The 19618-nt window shown below is 45.6% G+C and overlaps 1 protein-coding gene across 5 annotated transcripts in view; it reads right to left on the reverse strand.

Moving 5' to 3' along the window:
- The window catches only part of LOC137622268 (homologous-pairing protein 2 homolog), a 116379-nt gene that overhangs the window by 20923 nt on the left and 75838 nt on the right, over positions 1 to 19618 (reverse strand). For all 5 annotated transcript variants that reach the window (XM_068352798.1, XM_068352794.1, XM_068352795.1 and 2 more), the window contains one exon: positions 357 to 584. In XM_068352798.1, coding sequence (XP_068208899.1) covers positions 357 to 584 — 228 coding nt within the window. The remainder of the gene's footprint in view (positions 1 to 356; positions 585 to 19618) is intronic.

Below are 19618 nucleotides of genomic sequence, written 5' to 3' on the forward strand. Positions count from 1 at the left end.
GTTATCAAAAAGAGTTCAAGGATTTGTGTGAAGAGAAACCCTGCACAGCGAAAGCTCAAAACTAGAATATAGTACTTCACCAATTAGATGTGAAAAACTCCAGTTTAGCAACAGCGAGTAAAGTACGTCTTGCCGACACGGCGACAGAGAGAAAATTGAGTCTTTGTTTACATTGAGAACTGGGTATCTGGTCGACAGATGGCGCTGTTGGGCACACCCGCAACCTGTGTAGCGATCGCTGGCGAGTTTTTACCGTAGGGTTGTCTGTCGAGCAACAGAGTTGCAGCTATATAATCACCGGCTAAGTTAAATATTGAAAAAATAATAATAATAGAACTACATCACGCTGTACTTACTTCAGCAATTTTTTTCATTGCTTCCTCCGTTGTCAGACTAGAATTGAGTCCTCTCAGCTTTGCTTCCACTTCACTGCAAAGCTTGTCGTTCTCTTTGATAGACTCGTTCAATTGAGCAATCTCGGCATCCATCTCCTTTAACTTACCCTCATCAAAAGAGGGAAAGTGACTTTGGTCATAAACATAAACCTTCTGCTTGCCATATGACTTCTCTCTCAGTATTCCATCCTAGAAAACATGAGAATAAAAATAGAAACTTCCCTTTAGCAAAGCACTTTTTGTTTTCAGCATGTAATGTTGACATAAATGGAGTCATGATTATTGCTCTGATTATGGAGTTGCAATATCACTCTTGTAGGGCTTGACAGAAGGATTTTTCAAGGAGTGAAAGGTTAAAATTGAAGGAAATCAAAGTTGAAGGAGCCGGACAGCTTAGTGGGAAGAGACTAAAAGGAATGAGTAGATAGCAACCTATACAGCTGGGGTTTAAGAGACACTAGAAAAAAATATAATATTATCTTATCATCTATAGTGTGTCATGTAAGGCTCACTGTATGCAGTACCACCAATAGGAAGCAATCTGGTTAAGTTATTTCTACTCGGAGAGACTTAAATCTGAGACAACGTACGTGACCACTACAAAAAATTTCTTAAATCATTTGAAATCCACAGTTTATAGAGAAATATTAACATATTTTCAAAAATGTATTTGTATTTTTCCTAATCATACAAACAGACCTTTAATAGGAGTATAACTTCAGCGACAATGGAATAGCCTTCAGGCCTTTTAAAGAGGCAAAACACAGTGCTACCACCACCTTGACCTTTGACCTAAGCATTGCACCCTGCAAGTTGAGGCACGCAGAGTAACTAAAAGGCCTCAAATTTGGACGTAATTTGTACTTTTTCTAACTATATGAACCTGAGCTCTTTACTATGAATATATTGTTTCGACATAGCTAGGTTATTATACGCGAGGTATAGCAACCCGCCACTAGTTAGTAAGGGTAGACCAGTCACCTTGCTCATACAATTAACTAGTACTGTATACTCATCCACTTTTGATTGCAGGCCAGACTTACTGAAGGATAGGTGAGGATAGGTGATGGCGGGACAGGTATGTATAAAGCTCAGGTTTGTATGGTGAGGAAAAATACAAATTACTTCCAAATTTTTCATTTGTTCCTAAAAAAAAAGACAAACAATTTGTTCTTTACTAAGGAGAATCACCCTTAAGTGGGTTGAAGTCTAAAAACCCAACTGACTAGGAACTTAACTAGGGGTACGACTCCGAGTTTGTGCGAGCGTGAAATCGGTATTTTGACACCTTGTGAACTCTCGATTTGCTAAGCTAGAGAGTTGATGGCCTGAGCAATCTTGGTGAATGAGAAAAAAGTAAACACTGACTTGATCAGGTAAGGATGTTGGAGTGGGTAACACTCCTCTTACTTAGCCCTGACATTACCCGACTTCCGTTCGCAGGGAGAACTGGGACATAACGAATATATCACATATTTCAGCTACACAAGGAATATGGTTATTACCTGTAGTCGGAGGTAGGCCAGCTTAGTGTTCCAGATGCTGTGCCCCAAGAGAGGGAAAGATGAAATAGAAAAGGCCAGTCATTTCATCCATTCATCCCTGACTAAAGATGGGTAATGTCTGTCTTCAACCGACAACTATTTGTCATGTAAGCGGTAGCTTACACTACTTGTTGTGCTGCCACCAAAAGACCTATGGAGAATGTATCCAGGGTCCTGTAAGTTATGTCTTGCAGGTATTGGGCCGTGAAAGTGTCCTGATACTTCTAGATGCCTGCCTGAAAGACCTGTGCCCCAGAGTAGTTTCTTTTGAATGCTAGGGATATACTAACGTCCCTAACATTGTGAGCTCTGGGTCTATTATCTCGTCGAGGAGAGTCGGTATTCAATGACCGTTTGATGACCTAGCAAATCCAAGCTGAGATCGTATTCTTGGTAATTCTCCTCTTGACCCTGCCTGTGTTTACAAAAAGTTGTTTGACGTGTGGTGAGCTCCGGTAGTTCGTTTGAGGTAGCATTTCATTGTTCTCCAGGACATATTAACAGCTGACCAAGATCATCCGTTACATGATGGAGCATTTAAATCCAGAAGGGCGCGAACCTAGAATCAGATTTTAAGTTGAGTGTTACTTGCCCCCATCCCCTTGAATGGCTATGTTGTATAATAGACCATGCAACTCTCTGACTCTTGGCAGAGGCCAGAGCAAGAAGAATAACCGTCTTGTGGGTCAAATCAAATTTTGAGGACTGACACAATGGTTCATAAGGTGTTCCTTTCAACGTGGTAAACGAACTACAATCCAAGGATGTGGTCTAACTTCTGACTGGGGGCATGAAAGCTCAAGCTCCATATGAGGAGAGACAATTCTATCAAGAAGAAAATTTTAACTCTGTTTAGTCTAAAGACAAGGCTCAAGACCAAGTGGTAGCCTTTCATTGCCGAGACTGTGCAGTGTTTTCCTCACTGAGATACACTAAGAACTCCGCTGTCACGAGTTTAGTGGTATAAAGAGGGCACCAACCATAGAAGATAGCACACTTCACCTGATAGAAGGCAATAGACAACATATGGAGGTACCAAGACATCCTTTTCTCCTCTGCGTACAAAAAACCTCTCTGCGAGAGGAGATGCTGGATAACCTCCTGGCGTGAAGTTGTAGAGAAGTGACTGCCTTGTGGTATATCTCTACATGAGGTTATTTTAGAAGGTCAAGGAGGAAAGGAAGCTCTCTCGTTACCTAGGTGAGCAGAAGTAGAAGGCCTGCGTACCATTCTGCTTGCTGCCACAGAAGAGCTATCAGGGTCACCAACATGTCTTGAGATGCCGTAACCTTGTTGATAAGTCTCCTCATCAGACAGAAGGGGGGAACATGTAGATGTCCAGGTTGTTCCATGGATGTTGGAAGCCATCTTCCAGAGATGCCTGAGGATCCAGTACTAGTGAGCGTTACACCATTAGTTTCCAGTTCAGGGACTTTACAAACAAATCTATCATTGACGAATCCCACAAAGTCTGGGCTTTGTTGGCTATCCGAGGAAACAAAGACCACTCGGAGCCAACTATCCGAGTTGTTCTGCTCAGATTGTCTACAAGGATGTTTCTTGATCTCAGAATGAATCGGGCTGACACTGGAAATGAGTTGTCTTCCGTCCACCTTAGTACTTTCATAGCTAGATGGCTTAGCTGCTGTGAAAAAATACCTCCTTGTTTCTTTAGATACACCACTACCATCGTGTCATCACTCATCAACATTACGGAGTATCCTAAAAGGAGCTTTTGGAGGTGCTTGATAGCCAGAAATGCTGCTCTCATTTCTTGGAGGTTCATGTTGCAATGTCAATCAGTGACCAGATGGCGAAGGAATAGCAGGAATTAGTGGACGAGGTGGAGCAAGAACAGCGGTTGTTGTGCTCCTACACCTTGGATCCCACAGGGGACTGGAACCCACAGGAGATCTTGACACCGAAAGAGGAATCGGTACGGGTTCCATAGGTTTCACTGGTGGTCGGGCCATCACAGGAACGGTCATAGCCCGTTTTATTATTATTGCTGTACAATATTATTAATTGCTACAACCCTAGTTGTAAAAGCAGAATAATATAAGCCCATGGGCTCCAACAGGGAAAATAGCCCAGTGAGGAAAGAAAGGAAAAATCAGATATTTTAAGAACAGTAACATTAAAATAAATATCTCCTATATAAACTATAAAAACTTTAACAAAACAAGAGGAAGAGAAATAAAATAGAATAGTGTGCCTGAGTGTACCCTCAAGCAAGAGAACTAACCAAAGACAGTGGAAGGCCATGGTATAGAGGCTATGGCACTAACCAAGACTAGAGAATAATGGTTTGATTTTGGAGTGTCCTCCTAAAAGAGCTGCTTTGATGGCCTAATGAGCTCTTGAAACCATGGCGCATCCCTCGCGAATGAGGGGGCAGCCAAAAGAGCTCTTAATGGCGTGGAATTTCTGTGTGTGTGCACCGCTCCGACCAAGGATAATAGCAGAAAAATTAGGCAACGTTTTGTGGATAGGAACATGATGAGCACACGCTGAAGCATGTGTGTCTGCCACTAAACCAAAGTCACTTCACTCGCGACATGAAACTTCACAAGCTGGCATACGAACACTTGCGGATGGTTTGCAAGTCCCTGTACTTGCGTGTGTCCAGAAAAGGATGTACGTGCTCAGATGGTGATGAGCAAGGCAAGGGTGGTATGGCAGAGAACGCTTGCTGCCAGCGATCCTAAGATCCTAAACTGACGTTTATCATTATTATCATTAGTTAAGCTACAACCCTAGTTGGGTAAACAAGAGGCTATAAGCCCAAGGACTTTAACATGGAGAAATAGCCCAGTGAGAAAATGAAACAAGGAAATAAATAAACTACAAGAGAAGTTATGAACAATTAGAATAAAATATTTTAAGAATAGTAACAACATTATTATTATTATTATTACTATCATCATTATTATTATTATCACTTGCTAAGCTACAAACCTAGTTGGAAAAGCAGGATGCTATAGCCCGAGGGTTTCAACAGGGAAAATAGCCCAGTGAAGAAAGGAAATAAGGAAACTATGAGGAGCAATTGACAGTCAAAATAAAATATCTTAAGAACAGTAACATTAAAATAAATCTTTCATATATAAACCATAAAAACTTTTAAAATACAAGAGGAAGAGAAATAAGATAGATCGGTATGCCCGATTGTACCCTCAAGCAAGAGAATTCTAATCCAAAATAGTGAAAGACCATGGTACAGAATCTAAGGAACTATCCAAGACCAGAGAACAATGGGTTGATTTTGGAGTGTCCTCCTAAAAGAGCTGCTTATCATAGCTAGAGCCTTTTTTACCCTTACCAAGGGGAAAATAGAAACTGAAAAATTACTGTGCAATTGTTAACCCCTTGAACTAAGAAGAATTATTTGGTAATATCAGTGTTGCCAGGTGTTAGGACAGAGGAAAATGTGGAAAGAATATGCCAGACTATTCAGTGTATGTGTAGGCAAAGGGAAAAAGTGGCAAGGGGGTGAAGACTCATGAACCCGCTTATGAGGCACTTATACTGGGGACCAATTAAGGGAGGAAGACCTCTTGAGCTGGCGAGAGCTTTGTCCATCCTCACAGGGTTGAGGATCATGAGGAACCTCAGGCTGCGCAAACCCAGCGTGCCAAGAGGACTCAATGTGTGCACTCCCCCGCAGGGGGATGAGCTCGCTGGACTGGAACTCTGAAGAAAACCTGCCTGCAATTCCTCAGGTGGGTGAGGAAGAATCTGCAGGGGGGAAGAGAGAGACTTGAAAGGAGTCTCCTTCGGATCGTTGGGAAAGATCAATACTGACCCCAGAGGAGGTAGCTATACGCTCCTGCTATACCACCAAGCTTCATCACCTGCAACAGCCGTTCCTTCATGGGGGGAACCTGAACGTCCCATAACCGACACAGCGCGTCAAGAGAGGCAGATTCCCCACAGGTGAAAGGCGACAATGTTTCACTAGTGAAAGCAGCGTAGTCTTCCAGGCTCGAAGGTTGTTCAGGGCTCAAACGGTCGTCACGCTTATCCAGTCGGCCTTTGGAGGAAGCGAAATGGGAAGCGTGAGGTGGGAGGGCACAAGGCGCAGGAGAAAAATTTGAAACTAATTTTACCTCGAGGATAAGGTGAAGAATCCTCTTTAGACTTCTTCTTTCTCCGCCTTCACTAACATTCAGCGCAGGGAGAAACCTCCATGTAGGAGTGTCATCTGCATGAAGGGCAAAATCGATGAGGAACCGTCTCCAAGAGCGGCCTCATATGCCAGGACAAACCTGCATGATTGTAGTCCTCAGTTACCGATCACACCTGAATGGAAAAAGTGAAATTTTTAAATTTTACAACCAGTTCAAAAGGAATGAATCTAGAAAAGAGAGACGATACGACTGCCCTTAACTGTAGCTGAAACAAAAGTGAGGAGGTGCTCCATGGGCGAGTGTGTGAGCAGGAATATTGGTCTACCCCCGCAAACTAGCGAAGGGTAGTCAACACCCCGCCTGACAGTTTTTATGGCCAATTCCAACTCGTGCTGAAACATATAACCTTAGAAAAGAATAAAGGCTTGTATTTGTGTTGGAAATTACAAATAAAGTTACAATGCTGTCCCAGTCACGAGGAGGAGGAAGAAAAATGATATTTTAATTATAAAATAAATTTTTGAATATACTTACCCGGTGAATATATAATAGCTGCAACTCTGTTGCTCGACAGACACATACAGTAAAAACTCGCCAGCGATCGCTATACAGGTTGCGGGTGTGCCCACCAGCGTCAACTGTCGGCCAGATACCACTCTCGATGTAAACAAAGACTCAATTTCTTCTCATCCCACTGCGTCTCTATTGGGGAGGAAGGGAGGGTCGTTTAATTTATATATTCACCGAGTAAGTATATTCAAAAATTTATTTTATAATTAAAATGTTATTTTTATTAATAAAATAAATTTTTGAATATACTTACCCGGTGATCATATAAGCTGTCAGCTCTGCTGCCCGACAGAAAAACCTAAGGACAAAATACGCCAGCGATCGCTATACAGGTGGGGGTGTACATCAACTGCGCCATCTGTCGAGCAGGTACTCAAGTACTCCATGTCAACACAGAACCAATTTTCTCCTCGGCCCACTGGGTCTCTATTGGGAAGGAAGGGAGGGTCCTTTAATATATGATCACCGGGTAAGTATATTCAAAAATTTATTTTATTAATAAAAATAACATTTTTCAATATTAAACTTAGCCGGTGATCATATAAGCCGATTCACACCCAGGGGGGTGGGTAGAGACCAGCATTACATGTTGACATTATTATGAGCTAAGTATTTTGTATTTCATTTTAGCAGTTATTCAAAATAACAAACATAAAATAAATAAGTACCTGGTAAGGAAGTCGAATTGAACAATTACTCTGCCTTTTTAAGTACGTCTTCCTTACTGAGCCTCGCGATCCTCATAGGATGCTGAGCGACTCCTAGGAGCTGAAGTATGAAGGGTTGCAACCGATACTAAAGGACCTCATCAAAACCTCTAATCTAGGTGCTTCTCAAGAAATGACTTTGACCACCCGCCAAATCAAGTAGGATGCGAAAGGCTTCTTAGCCTTCCGGTCAACCCAAAAACAATAATAAAACATTTCAAGAGAAAGATTAAAAAGGTTATGGAATTAGGGAATTGTAGTGGTTGAGCCCTCACCCACTACTGCACTCGTTGCTACGAATGGTCCCAGAGTGTAGCAGTTCTCGTAAAGAGACTGGACATTCTTAAGATAAAAAGACGCGAACACTGATTTGCTTTTCCAATAGGTTGCGTCGATTATACTTTGCAGAGATCTATTTTGTTTAAAGGCCACGGAAGTTGCGACAGCTCTAACTTCGTGTGTCCTTACCTTCAGCAAAGCTTGGTCTTCCTCATTCAGATGGGAATGAGCTTCTCGTATTAACAGTCTGATAAAATAGGATAAAGCATTCTTTGACATAGGCAAAGATGGATTCTTAACTGAACACCATAAAGCTTCAGACGGGCCTCGTAAAGGTTTTAAATAGAACTTAAGAGCTCTTACAGGACATAAGACTCTTTCTAGTTCATTTCCAACCATACGATAAGTTTGGAATATCGAACGATATTGGTCAAGGCCGAGAAGGCAGCTCGTGTTTGGCTAGAAAAACCAAGTTGTAGAACATGTAGCCGTTTCGGATGAGAATCCGATGTTCTTGCTGAAGGCATGAATCTCACTGACTCTTTTAGCTGTGGCTAAGCATATCAGGAAAAGAGTCTTTAAGGTGAGATCTTTCAGGGAGGCTGATTGTAGCGGTTCGAACCTGTCTGACATAAGGAATCTTAGTACCACGTCTAAATTCCAACCAGGTGTAACCAAACGACGCTCCTTCGTGGTCTCAAAAGACTTAAGGAGGTCCTGTAGATCTTTATTGTTGGAAAGATCTAAGCCTCTGTGACGGAAGACTGATGCCAACATGCTTCTGTAACCCTTGACAGTGGGAGCTGAAAGAGATCGTTCTTTCCTCAGATATAAGAGAAAGTCAGCTATTCGAGTTACAGAGGTACTGGTCGAGGATACGGATACTGACTTGCACCAGTTTCGGAAGATTTCCCACTTCGATTGGTAGACTCTAAGGGTGGATGTTCTCCTTGCTCTAGCAATCGCTCTGGCTGCCTCCTTCGAAAAGCCTCTAGCTCTCGAGAGTCTTTCGATAGTCTGAAGGCAGTCAGACGAAGAGCGTGGAGGCCTTGGTGTACCTTCTTTACGCGTGGCTGACGTAGAAGGTCCACCCTTAGGGGAAGTGTTCTGGGAACGTCTACTAGCCATCGAAGTACCTCGGTGAGCCATTCTCCCGCGGGCCAGAGGGAAGCAACTAGCGTCAACCTTGTCCCTTCGTGAGAGGCGAACTTCTGCAGTACCTTGTTGACAATCTTGAACGGAGGGAATGCATATAGATCTAGATGTGACCAATCTAGTAGAAAGGCATCTATATGAACTGCTGCTGGGTCCGGGATTGGTGAGCAAAATATTGGGAGCCTCTTGGTCATCGAGGTTGCGAAGAGATCTATGGTTGGCTGGCCCCAGGTGGCCCAAAGTCTCTTGCATACATCCTTGTGGAGGGTCCATTCTGTTGGAATTATTTGTCCCTTCCGACTGAGACAATCTGCCATGACATTCAAGTTGCCTTGGATGAACCTCGTAACTAGTGAAATGTCTAGACCTTTTGACCAGGTGAGGAGGTCCCTTGCGATCTCGTACAATGTCAGAGAGTAGGTCCCTCCTTGCTTGGAGATGTACGCCAAAGCCGTGGTGTTGTCCGAGTTCACCTCCACCACTTTGCCTTGAAGGAGAGACCTGAAGCTTTTCCAGGTCAGACGTACTGCCAGTAGCTCCTTGCAGTTGAAATGCATTGTCCTTTGATTCGAGTTCCATAATCCCGAGCATTCCCTACCGTCTAATGTCGCACCCCAGCCTACGTCCGATGCGTCCGAGAAGAGAACGTGGTTGGGAGTCTGAACAGTCAGGGGAAGACCCTCTCTAAGGTTGATATAGTCCTTTCACCAAGTCAGACAAGACTTTATCTTTCCGGAAACCGGGATCGAGACCGCTTCTAGCGTCTTGTCCTTTTTCCAGTGAAAAGCTAGATGGTATAGAAGAGGACGGAGGTGTAGTCTTCCTAGTGACACAAATTGATCCACGGATGACAGTGTCCCTACCAGACTCATCCACAGCCTGACTGGGCAGCGTTCCTTCTTCAGCATCTTCTGGATGGATAGCAGGGCTGAGGGTTGATCGTCTTGTTCAGCAACGTCCTCATCAGAGGGTTCCTCATCCGAATCTGATGAGGAAACGGCAACGGAGTGGGCAACGTCTGACTCGCTGAATCCGGTCGCACTGGCGGATGCGTGACGGAGCCGGACGCAATATCATGGCACTGCTGCACAGTCTGTGAACTGTCAACAACCATGGGTGCGCGAGGAAGTACAGCGTCAACCCGAACTGTCTAGACTGTCTGGGTTGTGCAGTCAACACCCTACCGGGTTGCTGAGGTTGACGCACTGCGTCACAACAAGTCACCTCTGCTGGTTGTTGAACGTCTTCCTAGTGACACACTGAACGTCAACAACCACCTCCGAGCGTCGCTTAACGTCAACGTGCGACTGGCAACCCACAGTGGGTCGCATCGGTGGAGGAACCACCTCAACTGGCAGACGCGAGTAGGATACCTCAGCGTCAACAGGGCGCACAACCAACCGGTTGGAAGGTTGTTGGCCAGAAGGTTCTTCTCCGCATTTAAGTCCTCTATCAAGGACACAAGCTTGGACTGCATGTCTTGCAGCAAAGCCCATTAGGGTCTACGGGAGCAGGTGTGGCAACAGACGGGGTTAGCGACTGAGGCGGAACCATTTACCATCCCTGGAAGCCTTGTTATGTGTGACATAATAGAACAGCAAAACTTCAAAGGCTCGACAAAAGTTGAGAAGTTGACCTGTAAACAACTTGGAGCGTCTCCTGGCTAGGCGCCAGGGCGAGTCTACCAGAATTGAGAAGTCTATCTGGGCAGAGGCATGAACTCCCAAGCCGAGAACTTCTCTCGTGTCCTATCAGACTCTCGCTCTATAAGCCAGTTTAAAAGAAGGGAAATCAAAGGCTGTATCCCTAAAACTCCTCCTGGTGCAAAAACCAGTCGCCTAGCCAACGTAACGCTCTCTAGGAGAGCGAGAGAGCACTAGCTTAACAACAACGGCTTCGAAGTAGCTAGGCCTAGTGTAAGCTCTGACGTTTAGGCGAACGAGGAGCAGCAGTTACAAGATCCGGACGAAGATCCTTAAAAAAATATCATGATTTAATTAAAGTCCATAGGAGGCTAAGCAGCTTAAGGCTCCTCTCCAAATGACAGAGTCCTCAAAGGAATATCAGTAGGAGGGAGAACAGCACTTTCTCATCTACAGGAACCTTGTCCGATAAAAGCTAGGTTATCTCAGTGAGTCTCTCACTGGTGCATTAGTAGCAGACCAGAAGGCAACGTCATGTAACTGCTTGACAGTCTGTGAACTGTCAACAACTGAACTGTCAACCACAACAGGTGCGTGAGGACATACAGCACTGGTGCATTAGTAGCAGACCAGAAGGCAACGTCATGTAACTGCTTGACAGTCTGTGAACTGTCAACAACTGAACTGTCAACCACAACAGGTGCGTGAGGACATACAGTGTTCACTCGAGACTGCTTTGACTGTCTATACTGAGCAGTCAAAACAACTCTAGAATGCGGAGGTTGACGCACAGCGTCAAAACAAAGCAACTTAACTCCACCCTCCTGTTGTTGTGGTAACTCGCGAACGTCAACGGAGGGTTCCGTGCGTCTGTGAACGTCAACGTGCGGCTGGCAGGGTACACTGCGCATGGGTGGTGGAACTCTCACAGCCGGAGTGCGGGAGAAGGTAGCCTCAGCGTCAACTGAACGCACAACCGTGGTTGGTTGTAGGCTAACGGGTGCAGCGTCAACCTTCTCCGCACGATGCTCCTGCATTAAAGATGTTAACTGTGTCTGCATGGTCTGCAGCAAAGACCACTTAGGGTCTACAGTAGCAGGTGCGGCAACAGACGGTGTTACTGCCTGTTGCGGTACCGCTTTGCCTCTCTTAGGAGGTGAGCAGTCGTCGGAAGACTGCAGCGAGTCCGAACTGACCCAGTGGCTACAACTGGGCCGTTGGACTTGCGCGGAAGGGACCGACTTGCGCTTAATAAGCTGCGAGACCTTGGTCCATGGTTTCTTACGAGAAAGCTCTTCCGCAGACGAGAAGTAAATGGGCTCTCTCGTCTTTGTGTGGGTGGGGCGATCTTGGGTAGATACGCCCGAAACCACGGAGGGAAACGTCTGTTCGTTGATCAAGGCCTGACGAACCCATAAGTCGTTCGACATTACTTCTCCCCTGGGCTTGGGAGCTTGCAAGAGGTCCCGGACTAGGTGAACGACAGGCACGAACAGACGAACCCTCAGACGCAACACTGTAACACTTTGCGCATATCACTTTATCACTTTGATTTTCTGTTTTGCACTTATTTCACTGAAATCGAAACTTTTACTGATTTCTACCTGAAACACGCAATTCTACCCTTCATTAAAAGGTAGTAATTGCGAAAACAGTCGTATAATGCAGCTCATTAATACTAGCAAAAACAGAAAACATATATAAAGATAAAGAATTCAGTGGCTGGGAAAGAGACTAAACACTAGTTCAAATAAACTACGTTTACAAACTCTCACCGCACATAGCCTGGGGACAAGAATAAAACCCTAGAAACGTTTTACCTTCTTCCCCGTACAGCGACTAGGGAGGAGAGTAACACGAGACCAACGTTACCCGCTTGAACGGAACGTTTTTTCTCCTCTCTCTCCCTCCGTCTCTATCTCTCTCTCTCTTTCTCTCTTGATTTCGCACCTGAGAGAAGAGCCCAATTATATATCGTCAAAAAAACATGTTATTTGGCTAAAGGAAAAAAACTGAAAGGTTTTCCAAATAAAAAGTTCCTTTAATTTAGAATTTAAACCATTTAAGTTAAGAAAGAATGAACGAAACGTCAGAATCGATTTACTCTTACTGCAAAGTGAAACCGTGATACACTCTCTCTCTATCGTAACGATAGAGCGCATGTTGAACGTCCTGAACGTCAACAACTGCGTAGTCTAAAAAAATTAAACGTTAGTTCATCTTTGAAAACAGTACGAAGACTATCAAAGAAATTCTTTCATAAAACATTAAATTTAAAAAGTTTTAAATTCCTTAAAGGCTAAATACGATATAACGGGCTCAACGTTGATTAACTTCGGTTCCAAGTTAGGACCGCCTACTATCAGGAAAGGTCGCATATAAACAAAACATAAAAATTTATTTTTATATGTTTATAATAAATGGAAAGTTAATCGAAGAGGCCTAATAAAGGCGGAGAGATATAAAATATATAGATCTATAACGTGTTAAGCAAAATTACTAAAAACCTAAACACACTTCCGTCTAAGGGAAGGGTCGGCCATTTAAAAGTGAAAGAGAGTCCATACTCTCTTTGTCACCATAATTAAATCTATCCAAAACGAGTTCAAGTTTTGAGATGAAGATAAAACCACTGCATAGCGAAAGCTCAAAACTAGAATAGTGTACTTCACCAAATAGTTGTGAAAACAAATCCAGTTAGTAACAGCGTATTTAGTAGGTCTTGCCAGTGGCACGACAGAGAGAAAATTGGTTCTGTGTTGACATGGAGTACTTGAGTACCTGCTCGACAGATGGCGCAGTTGATGTACACCCCCACCTGTATAGCGATCGCTGGCGTATTTTGTCCTTAGGTTTTTCTGTCGGGCAGCAGAGCTGACAGCTTATATGATCACCGGCTAAGTTTAATGTATTGAAAAATATCATTTTTAAATATTTAACTTAGCCGGTGAATATATAATAGCTGATTCACACCCAAGGAGGTGGGTAGAGACCAGAGTTAAATATGTTTACATCGTATAAGCTAAGAGTTTTTATTTCATTTTGACAGTTATCAATATAACAAAACCAAAATAAATAGGTACCTGGTAAGGAAGTCGACTTAGACGATTACTCTGCCTTGTAAGTACGTCTTCCTTACGGAGCCCAGCGATCCTCTTAGGATGCTGACAGACCCCCAGGAGCTGAAGTATCAAGGGCTGCAACCCATACAACAGGACCTCATCAAACCCCTAATCTGGGCGCTCTCAAGAAATGACTTTGACCACCCGCCAAATCAACCAGGATGCGAAAGGCTTCTTAGCCTTCCGGACAACCCATAAAAACAACATTAAAACATTTCAAGAGACAGATTAAAAGGATATGGAATTAGGGAATTGTAGTGGTTGAGCCCTCACCCACTACTGCACTCGCTGCTACGAATGGTCCCAGTGTGTAGCAGTTCTCGTAAAGAGACTGGACATCTTTCAAGTAAAATGACGCGAACACTGACTTGCTTCTCCAATAGGTTGCGTCCATGATACTTTGCAGAGATCTATTTTGCTTAAAGGCCACGGAAGTTGCTACAGCTCTAACCTCGTGCGTCTTAACCTTAAGCAAAGATCGGTCTTCCTCACTCAAGTGTGAATGAGCTTCTCGTATTAACAATCTGATAAAATATGACAAAGCATTCTTATCTCCGATAAGCTAGGAATATCGAAAGATTTAGGCCAAGGACGAGAAGGTAGCTCATTTTTGGCTAGGAAACCAGGTTGCAGAGAACAAGTAGCTTTTTCTGACGAAAATCCGATGTTCTTGCTGAAGGCATGAAGCTCACTGACTCTTTTAGCCGAGGCTAAGCATACCAGGAAAAGAGTCTTAAGAGTGAGATCTTTCAGGGAGGCTGACTGTAAAGGCTCAAACCTGTCTGACATGAGGAATCTTAGGACCACGTCTAAATTCCACCCAGGAGTAGCCAAACGACGCTCCTTAGTGGTCTCGAAAGACTTAAGGAGGTCTTGCAGATCTTTATTGTTGGAAAGATCTAAGCCTCTATGCCGGAAGACCGAGGCCAACATGCTTCTGTAGCCCTTGATAGTGGGAGCTGAAAGGGATCGTCCTTTTCTCAGGTATAAGAGAAAATCAGCTATTTGGGCTACAGAGGTACTGGTCGAGGATACGGAAACTGACTTGCACCAGTCTCGGAAGACTTCCCACTTCGATTGGTAGACTCTAATGGTAGACGCTCTCCTTGCTCTAGCAATCGCACTGGCTGCCTCCTTCGAAAAGCCTCTAGCTCTCGAGAGTCTTTCGATAGTCTGAAGGCAGTCAGACGAAGAGCGTGGAGGCTTTGGTGTACCTTCTTTACGTGTGGCTGACGTAGAAGGTCTACTCTTAGAGGAAGACTTCTGGGAACGTCTACTAACCATCGAAGTACCTCGGTGAACCATTCTCTCGCGAGCCAGAGGGGAGCAACTAACGTCAACCTTGTCCCTTCGTGAGAGGCGAATTTCTGCAGTACCTTGTTGACAATCTTGAATGGTGGGAATGCGTAAAGATCCAGATGTGACCAATCTAGGAGGAAGGCATCTGTATGTATTGCTGCTGGGTCTGGGACTGGAGAGCAATAGATTGGAAGCCTCTTGGTCAGCGAGGTTGCAAAGAGATCTATGGTGGGTTGACCCCAAGTCGCCCAAAGTCTCTTGCACACATCCTTGTGGAGGGTCCATTCGGTTGGAATTACTTGACCTTTCCGACTGAGACAATTTGCTAGGACGTTCAAGTCGCCCTGGATGAACCTCGTTACTAGGGAGATGCCTCGATCTTTTGACCAGATGAGCAGGTCCCTTGCGATCTCGTACAACGTCAGTGAGTGGGTACCTCCCTGTTTGGAAATGTACGCCAAGGCCGTGGTGTTGTCCGAGTTTACTTCCACCACTTTGCCTCGAAGGAGATGCTCGAAGCTTATCAAGGCCAGATGAACTGCCAAAAGCTCCTTGCTGTTGATATGCATGCTCCTCTGACTCGAGTTCCACAGACCTGAGCATTCCCGACCGTCCAGCGTCGCGCCCCAGCCCAAGTCCGATGCGTCCGAGAAGAGAACGTGGTTGGGTATCTGAACTGCCAGGGGAAGACCCTCTCGTAGGCTGATATTGTCCTTCCACCAAGTCAGACAAGACTTTATCTTTTCGGAAATCGGGATCGAGACCGCCTCTAGCGTCTTGTCCTTTTTCCAGTGAAAAGCCAGATGGAATTGAAGAGGACGGAGGTGTAGCCTTCCTAGTGAGACAAATTGCTCCAGGGATGACAGCGTCCCTACCAGACTCATCCACAGCCTGACTGAGCAGCGTTCTTTCTTCAGCATCTTCTGGATGGAGAGCAGGGCTTGATCTATTCTGGGGGCCGACGGAAAAGCCCGAAAAACTTGACTGTGAATCTCCATCCCTAAATACAGAATAGTTTGGGATGGGACCAGCTGTGACTTTTCCAAGTTGACTAGGAGTCCCAATTCCTTGGTCAGATCTAGAGTACAATTGAGATCCTTCAGACAGCGACGACTGGAAGAGGCTCTGAGAAGCCAGTCGTCCAAATAAAGGGAGGCTCGGATGTCCGATAAGTGGAGGAATTTTGCCACATTCCTCATAAGCCTCGTAAACACGAGAGGAGCTGTGCTTAGGCCAAAGCACAGGGCCTGGAACTGGTACACCACATCTTCGAAGACGAATCTCAGAAAGGGTTGGGAGTCTGAGTGAATGGGGATGTGGAAGTAGGCGTCCCTTAGGTCTAGAGAGACCATCCAGTCTTCCTTTCTGACCGCTGCTAGGACTGACTTTGTGGTCTCCATGGTAAACTTCGTCTTTGTGACAAAGACATTCAGAGCACTGACGTCTAGCACCGGTCTCCAACCTCCTGTCTTCTTTGATACTAGGAAGAGACGGTTGTAAAACCCCGGTGATTGAAGGTCCGAGACTTTGACCACCGCTCCCTTCTCTAGCAAAAGAGACACTTCCAGTTTCAGGGCTTGTCTCTTTTCTTCCTCTCTGTACCTGGGAGAGAGATCGATGGGGGACGTCGCTAGAGGGGGTTTGCGTACAAAAGGGATTTTGTACCCCTCTCTGAGCAACCTCACAGATTGTTGATCTGCGCCTCTCTTCTCCCAGGCTTGCCAGAAGTTCTTGAGTCTGGCACCTACTGCTGTCTGAAGTTGCGGGCAGTCAGACTCTGCCCTTAGAGGACTTGGATCCTTTTCTCTTCCCTCTCTTCCCTTCGGCACGAGCACCTCCCCTGCTGGAGGCTCTGCCACGAAAGGGCGGGATAAACCGAGACGCTGGAGTGTCTAGCCTAGGTCTAGCAGACAATGCAGGCAAAGGGGGAGCTTTGCGAGCCGAGGACGCAACTAGATCGTGGGTGTCCTTCTGCACTAAAGACAAGGCAATTTCCTTAACCAAGACTTCAGGAAACAGGCACTTGGACAAGGGCGCAAAGAGTAGCTCAGATCTTTGGCATGGCGTCACTCCAGCAGACAGGAAAGAACATAGAGACTCTCGTTTCTTCAGGACTCCGGACGCGAATGAAGCAGCAAGTTCGTTGGACCCATCACGGACGGCCTTGTCCATGCAGGACATAATGAGTAAGGAAACATCCTTATCAGCAGAAGAGATTTTCCTACTCAGGGCTCCTAAACACCAGTCTAAGAAGTTAAAGACTTCGAACGCCCTAAATATACCTTTAAGAAGGTGGTCCAGGTCCGAGGGTGACCAACAAATCTTCGAGCGTCTCATGGCAAGGCGGCGGGGAGAGTCTACAAGACTTGAGAAGTCGCCCTGGGCAGAGGCAGGAACTCCCAAGCCGAGAACTTCTCCCGTGGCATACCAGACGCTCGATCTAGACGAGAGTTTAGATGGGGGGGAAGGCAAATGCTGTCTTCCCTAAACTCCTCTTGGTCTCTAACCAATCGCCTAACAGCCGCAAAGCTCTCTTGGATGAGCGAGAGAGAACGAGTTTAGTAAAGGCAGGCATGGTAGTAGGAACGCCTAAGACAAACTCTGACGGCGGCGAACGAGGAGCCACAGAAATAAAGTGATCAGGGAACAACTCCTTAAACACAGCCATGACTTTTCTAAAGTCCAAGGATGGTTGAACTGCTTTAGGCTCATCAAGTTCTGAAGGTTGATCCTCAGGATGTGGTTCAGCAACGTCCTCATCTGACAGTTCCTCATCCGATAACTGATGAGAAAACGGCAAAGGTGTGGGCAACGTTTGACTCGCCGAGTCCGGTCGCACTGGTGCATACGTGACGGAGCCGGACGCAGCGTCATGGAACTGCTGAACAGTCTGGGAACTGTCAACAACCACAGGTGCGCGAGGACGCACAGCGTCCACCCGAGACTGTTTAGACCGTCTGGGTTGTGCAGTCAACACCATACCGGGTTGCGGAGGTTGACGCACCGCGTCAAAACAAGTCACCTCTGATGGTTGATGAACGTCCTGAACGTCACCAACCACATCCGTGCGTTGCCTAACGTCAACGTGCGGCTGGATATCCACACTGGGTCGCATCGGTGGAGGTACTACCCCAACTGGTTGACGCGAGAAAGCTACCTCAACGTCAACAGGACGCACAACAGACCGCTTGGATGGTTGTTGGCCAGTAGGTTCAGCGGCAACCTTCTCCGTATTGTAGTCCTCCATCAAGGACGCAAGCTTAGACTGCATGTCTTGCAGTAACACCCATTTAGGGTCTACGGAAGCAGGTGCGGTAACAGACGGGGTGAGCGACTGAGACGGCACAACTTTGCCTCTCTTAGGCGGCGAGCAGTCATCAGATGACGGCAACGGGTCCGAACTGTCCCAGTGGCTACAACCGGGACATTGGACTTGTCCTGAAGGGACCGACTTACGCTTTAAAGGTCTGGAGACCTTGGTCCAAAGTTTCTTACGAGAAACACCTTCGGACGACGAGGTAAAAATGGGCTCTCTCGTCTTACGTTGGTAGGGGCGATCTTGGGGAGATACGCCTGATACCATAGAGGGAACGTCTGTTCGCTGATCAAGGCCTCTCGAACCCATGAGTCGTACGACATTGCTTCTCCCCTGGGCTTGGGAGCTTGCAAGAGGTCCCGGACTAGGAGGACGACAGGCACGAACAGACGAACCCTCGAGCGCAACACTGTTCACAACACTTTGCGTAACACTAGGCACTTTGACACTATCCTTCGTGGCACTTTGGCACTTGAGTTCCTTAACGTCCGCCATGAGTTGATTTCGGTCACTTGCTAAAGACTCAACTCTCTCCCCCAAGGCATGAATAGCACGCATCATGTCTGCCATCGACGGTTCCTGAGTGCTAGGAGGGGGGTTAGGAACAACCACTACAGGGGAAGGATTAGGTTCAGGGGCATGTGGAGAGGAAAAATCTACCGACCTAGAAGAACTTCTCCTTACCCTATCTCTCTCTAGTCTGCGTGTATATTTCTCAAATTCGATAAAATCGAATTCCGAAAGGCCCACGCATTCCTCACACCGATCTTCCAATTGACAGGTTTTACCCCGACAATTGGAACAAACAGTGTGAGGGTCGAGAGAAGCCTTTGGAAGACGCCTATGACAGTCCCTAGCATTACATTTTCTGAACTTGGGAACTTGTGAAGGGTCAGCCATTTTGAATTAGTCAAGGGAAAATTCCAAAAAACGATCTAAGTCATCAACAATTAATCCGATCCAAAAAAGAGTTCAAGGATTTATTTGAAGAAAAACACATGTACTGCGAAAGCTCAAACCAAATTAAAGTACTTCACCAAATATGATGGGAAAAACTCCAGGTTCAACAGCGAGTAAAGTACGTCTTGTCGACACGTCGACAGAGAAGAAATTGAGTCTTTGTTTACATCGAGAGTGGTATCTGGCCGACAGTTGGCGCTGGTGGGCACACCCGCAACCTGTATAGCGATCGCTGGCGAGTTTTTACTGTATGTGTCTGTCGAGCAACAGAGTTGCAGCTATTATATATTCACCGGCTAAGTTAAATATTTAAAAATGGTATAATAAAGTGCCTCATATATACCTCACTTTAATAAAAAAAAAAAGTACAAAGGAGGGTGGACTGAGAACATTAAGAAAACCAATTCGGGCTCGTGGCAGAGAGAGAGAGAGAGAGAGAGAGAGAGAGAGAGAGAGAGAGAGAGAGAGAGAGAGAGAGAGAGAGAGAGAGAGAGATTG

This window comes from Palaemon carinicauda, chromosome 29 (genome assembly GCF_036898095.1).
Source record: "Palaemon carinicauda isolate YSFRI2023 chromosome 29, ASM3689809v2, whole genome shotgun sequence".
Taxonomy (NCBI): Eukaryota; Metazoa; Arthropoda; class Malacostraca; order Decapoda; family Palaemonidae; genus Palaemon; species Palaemon carinicauda.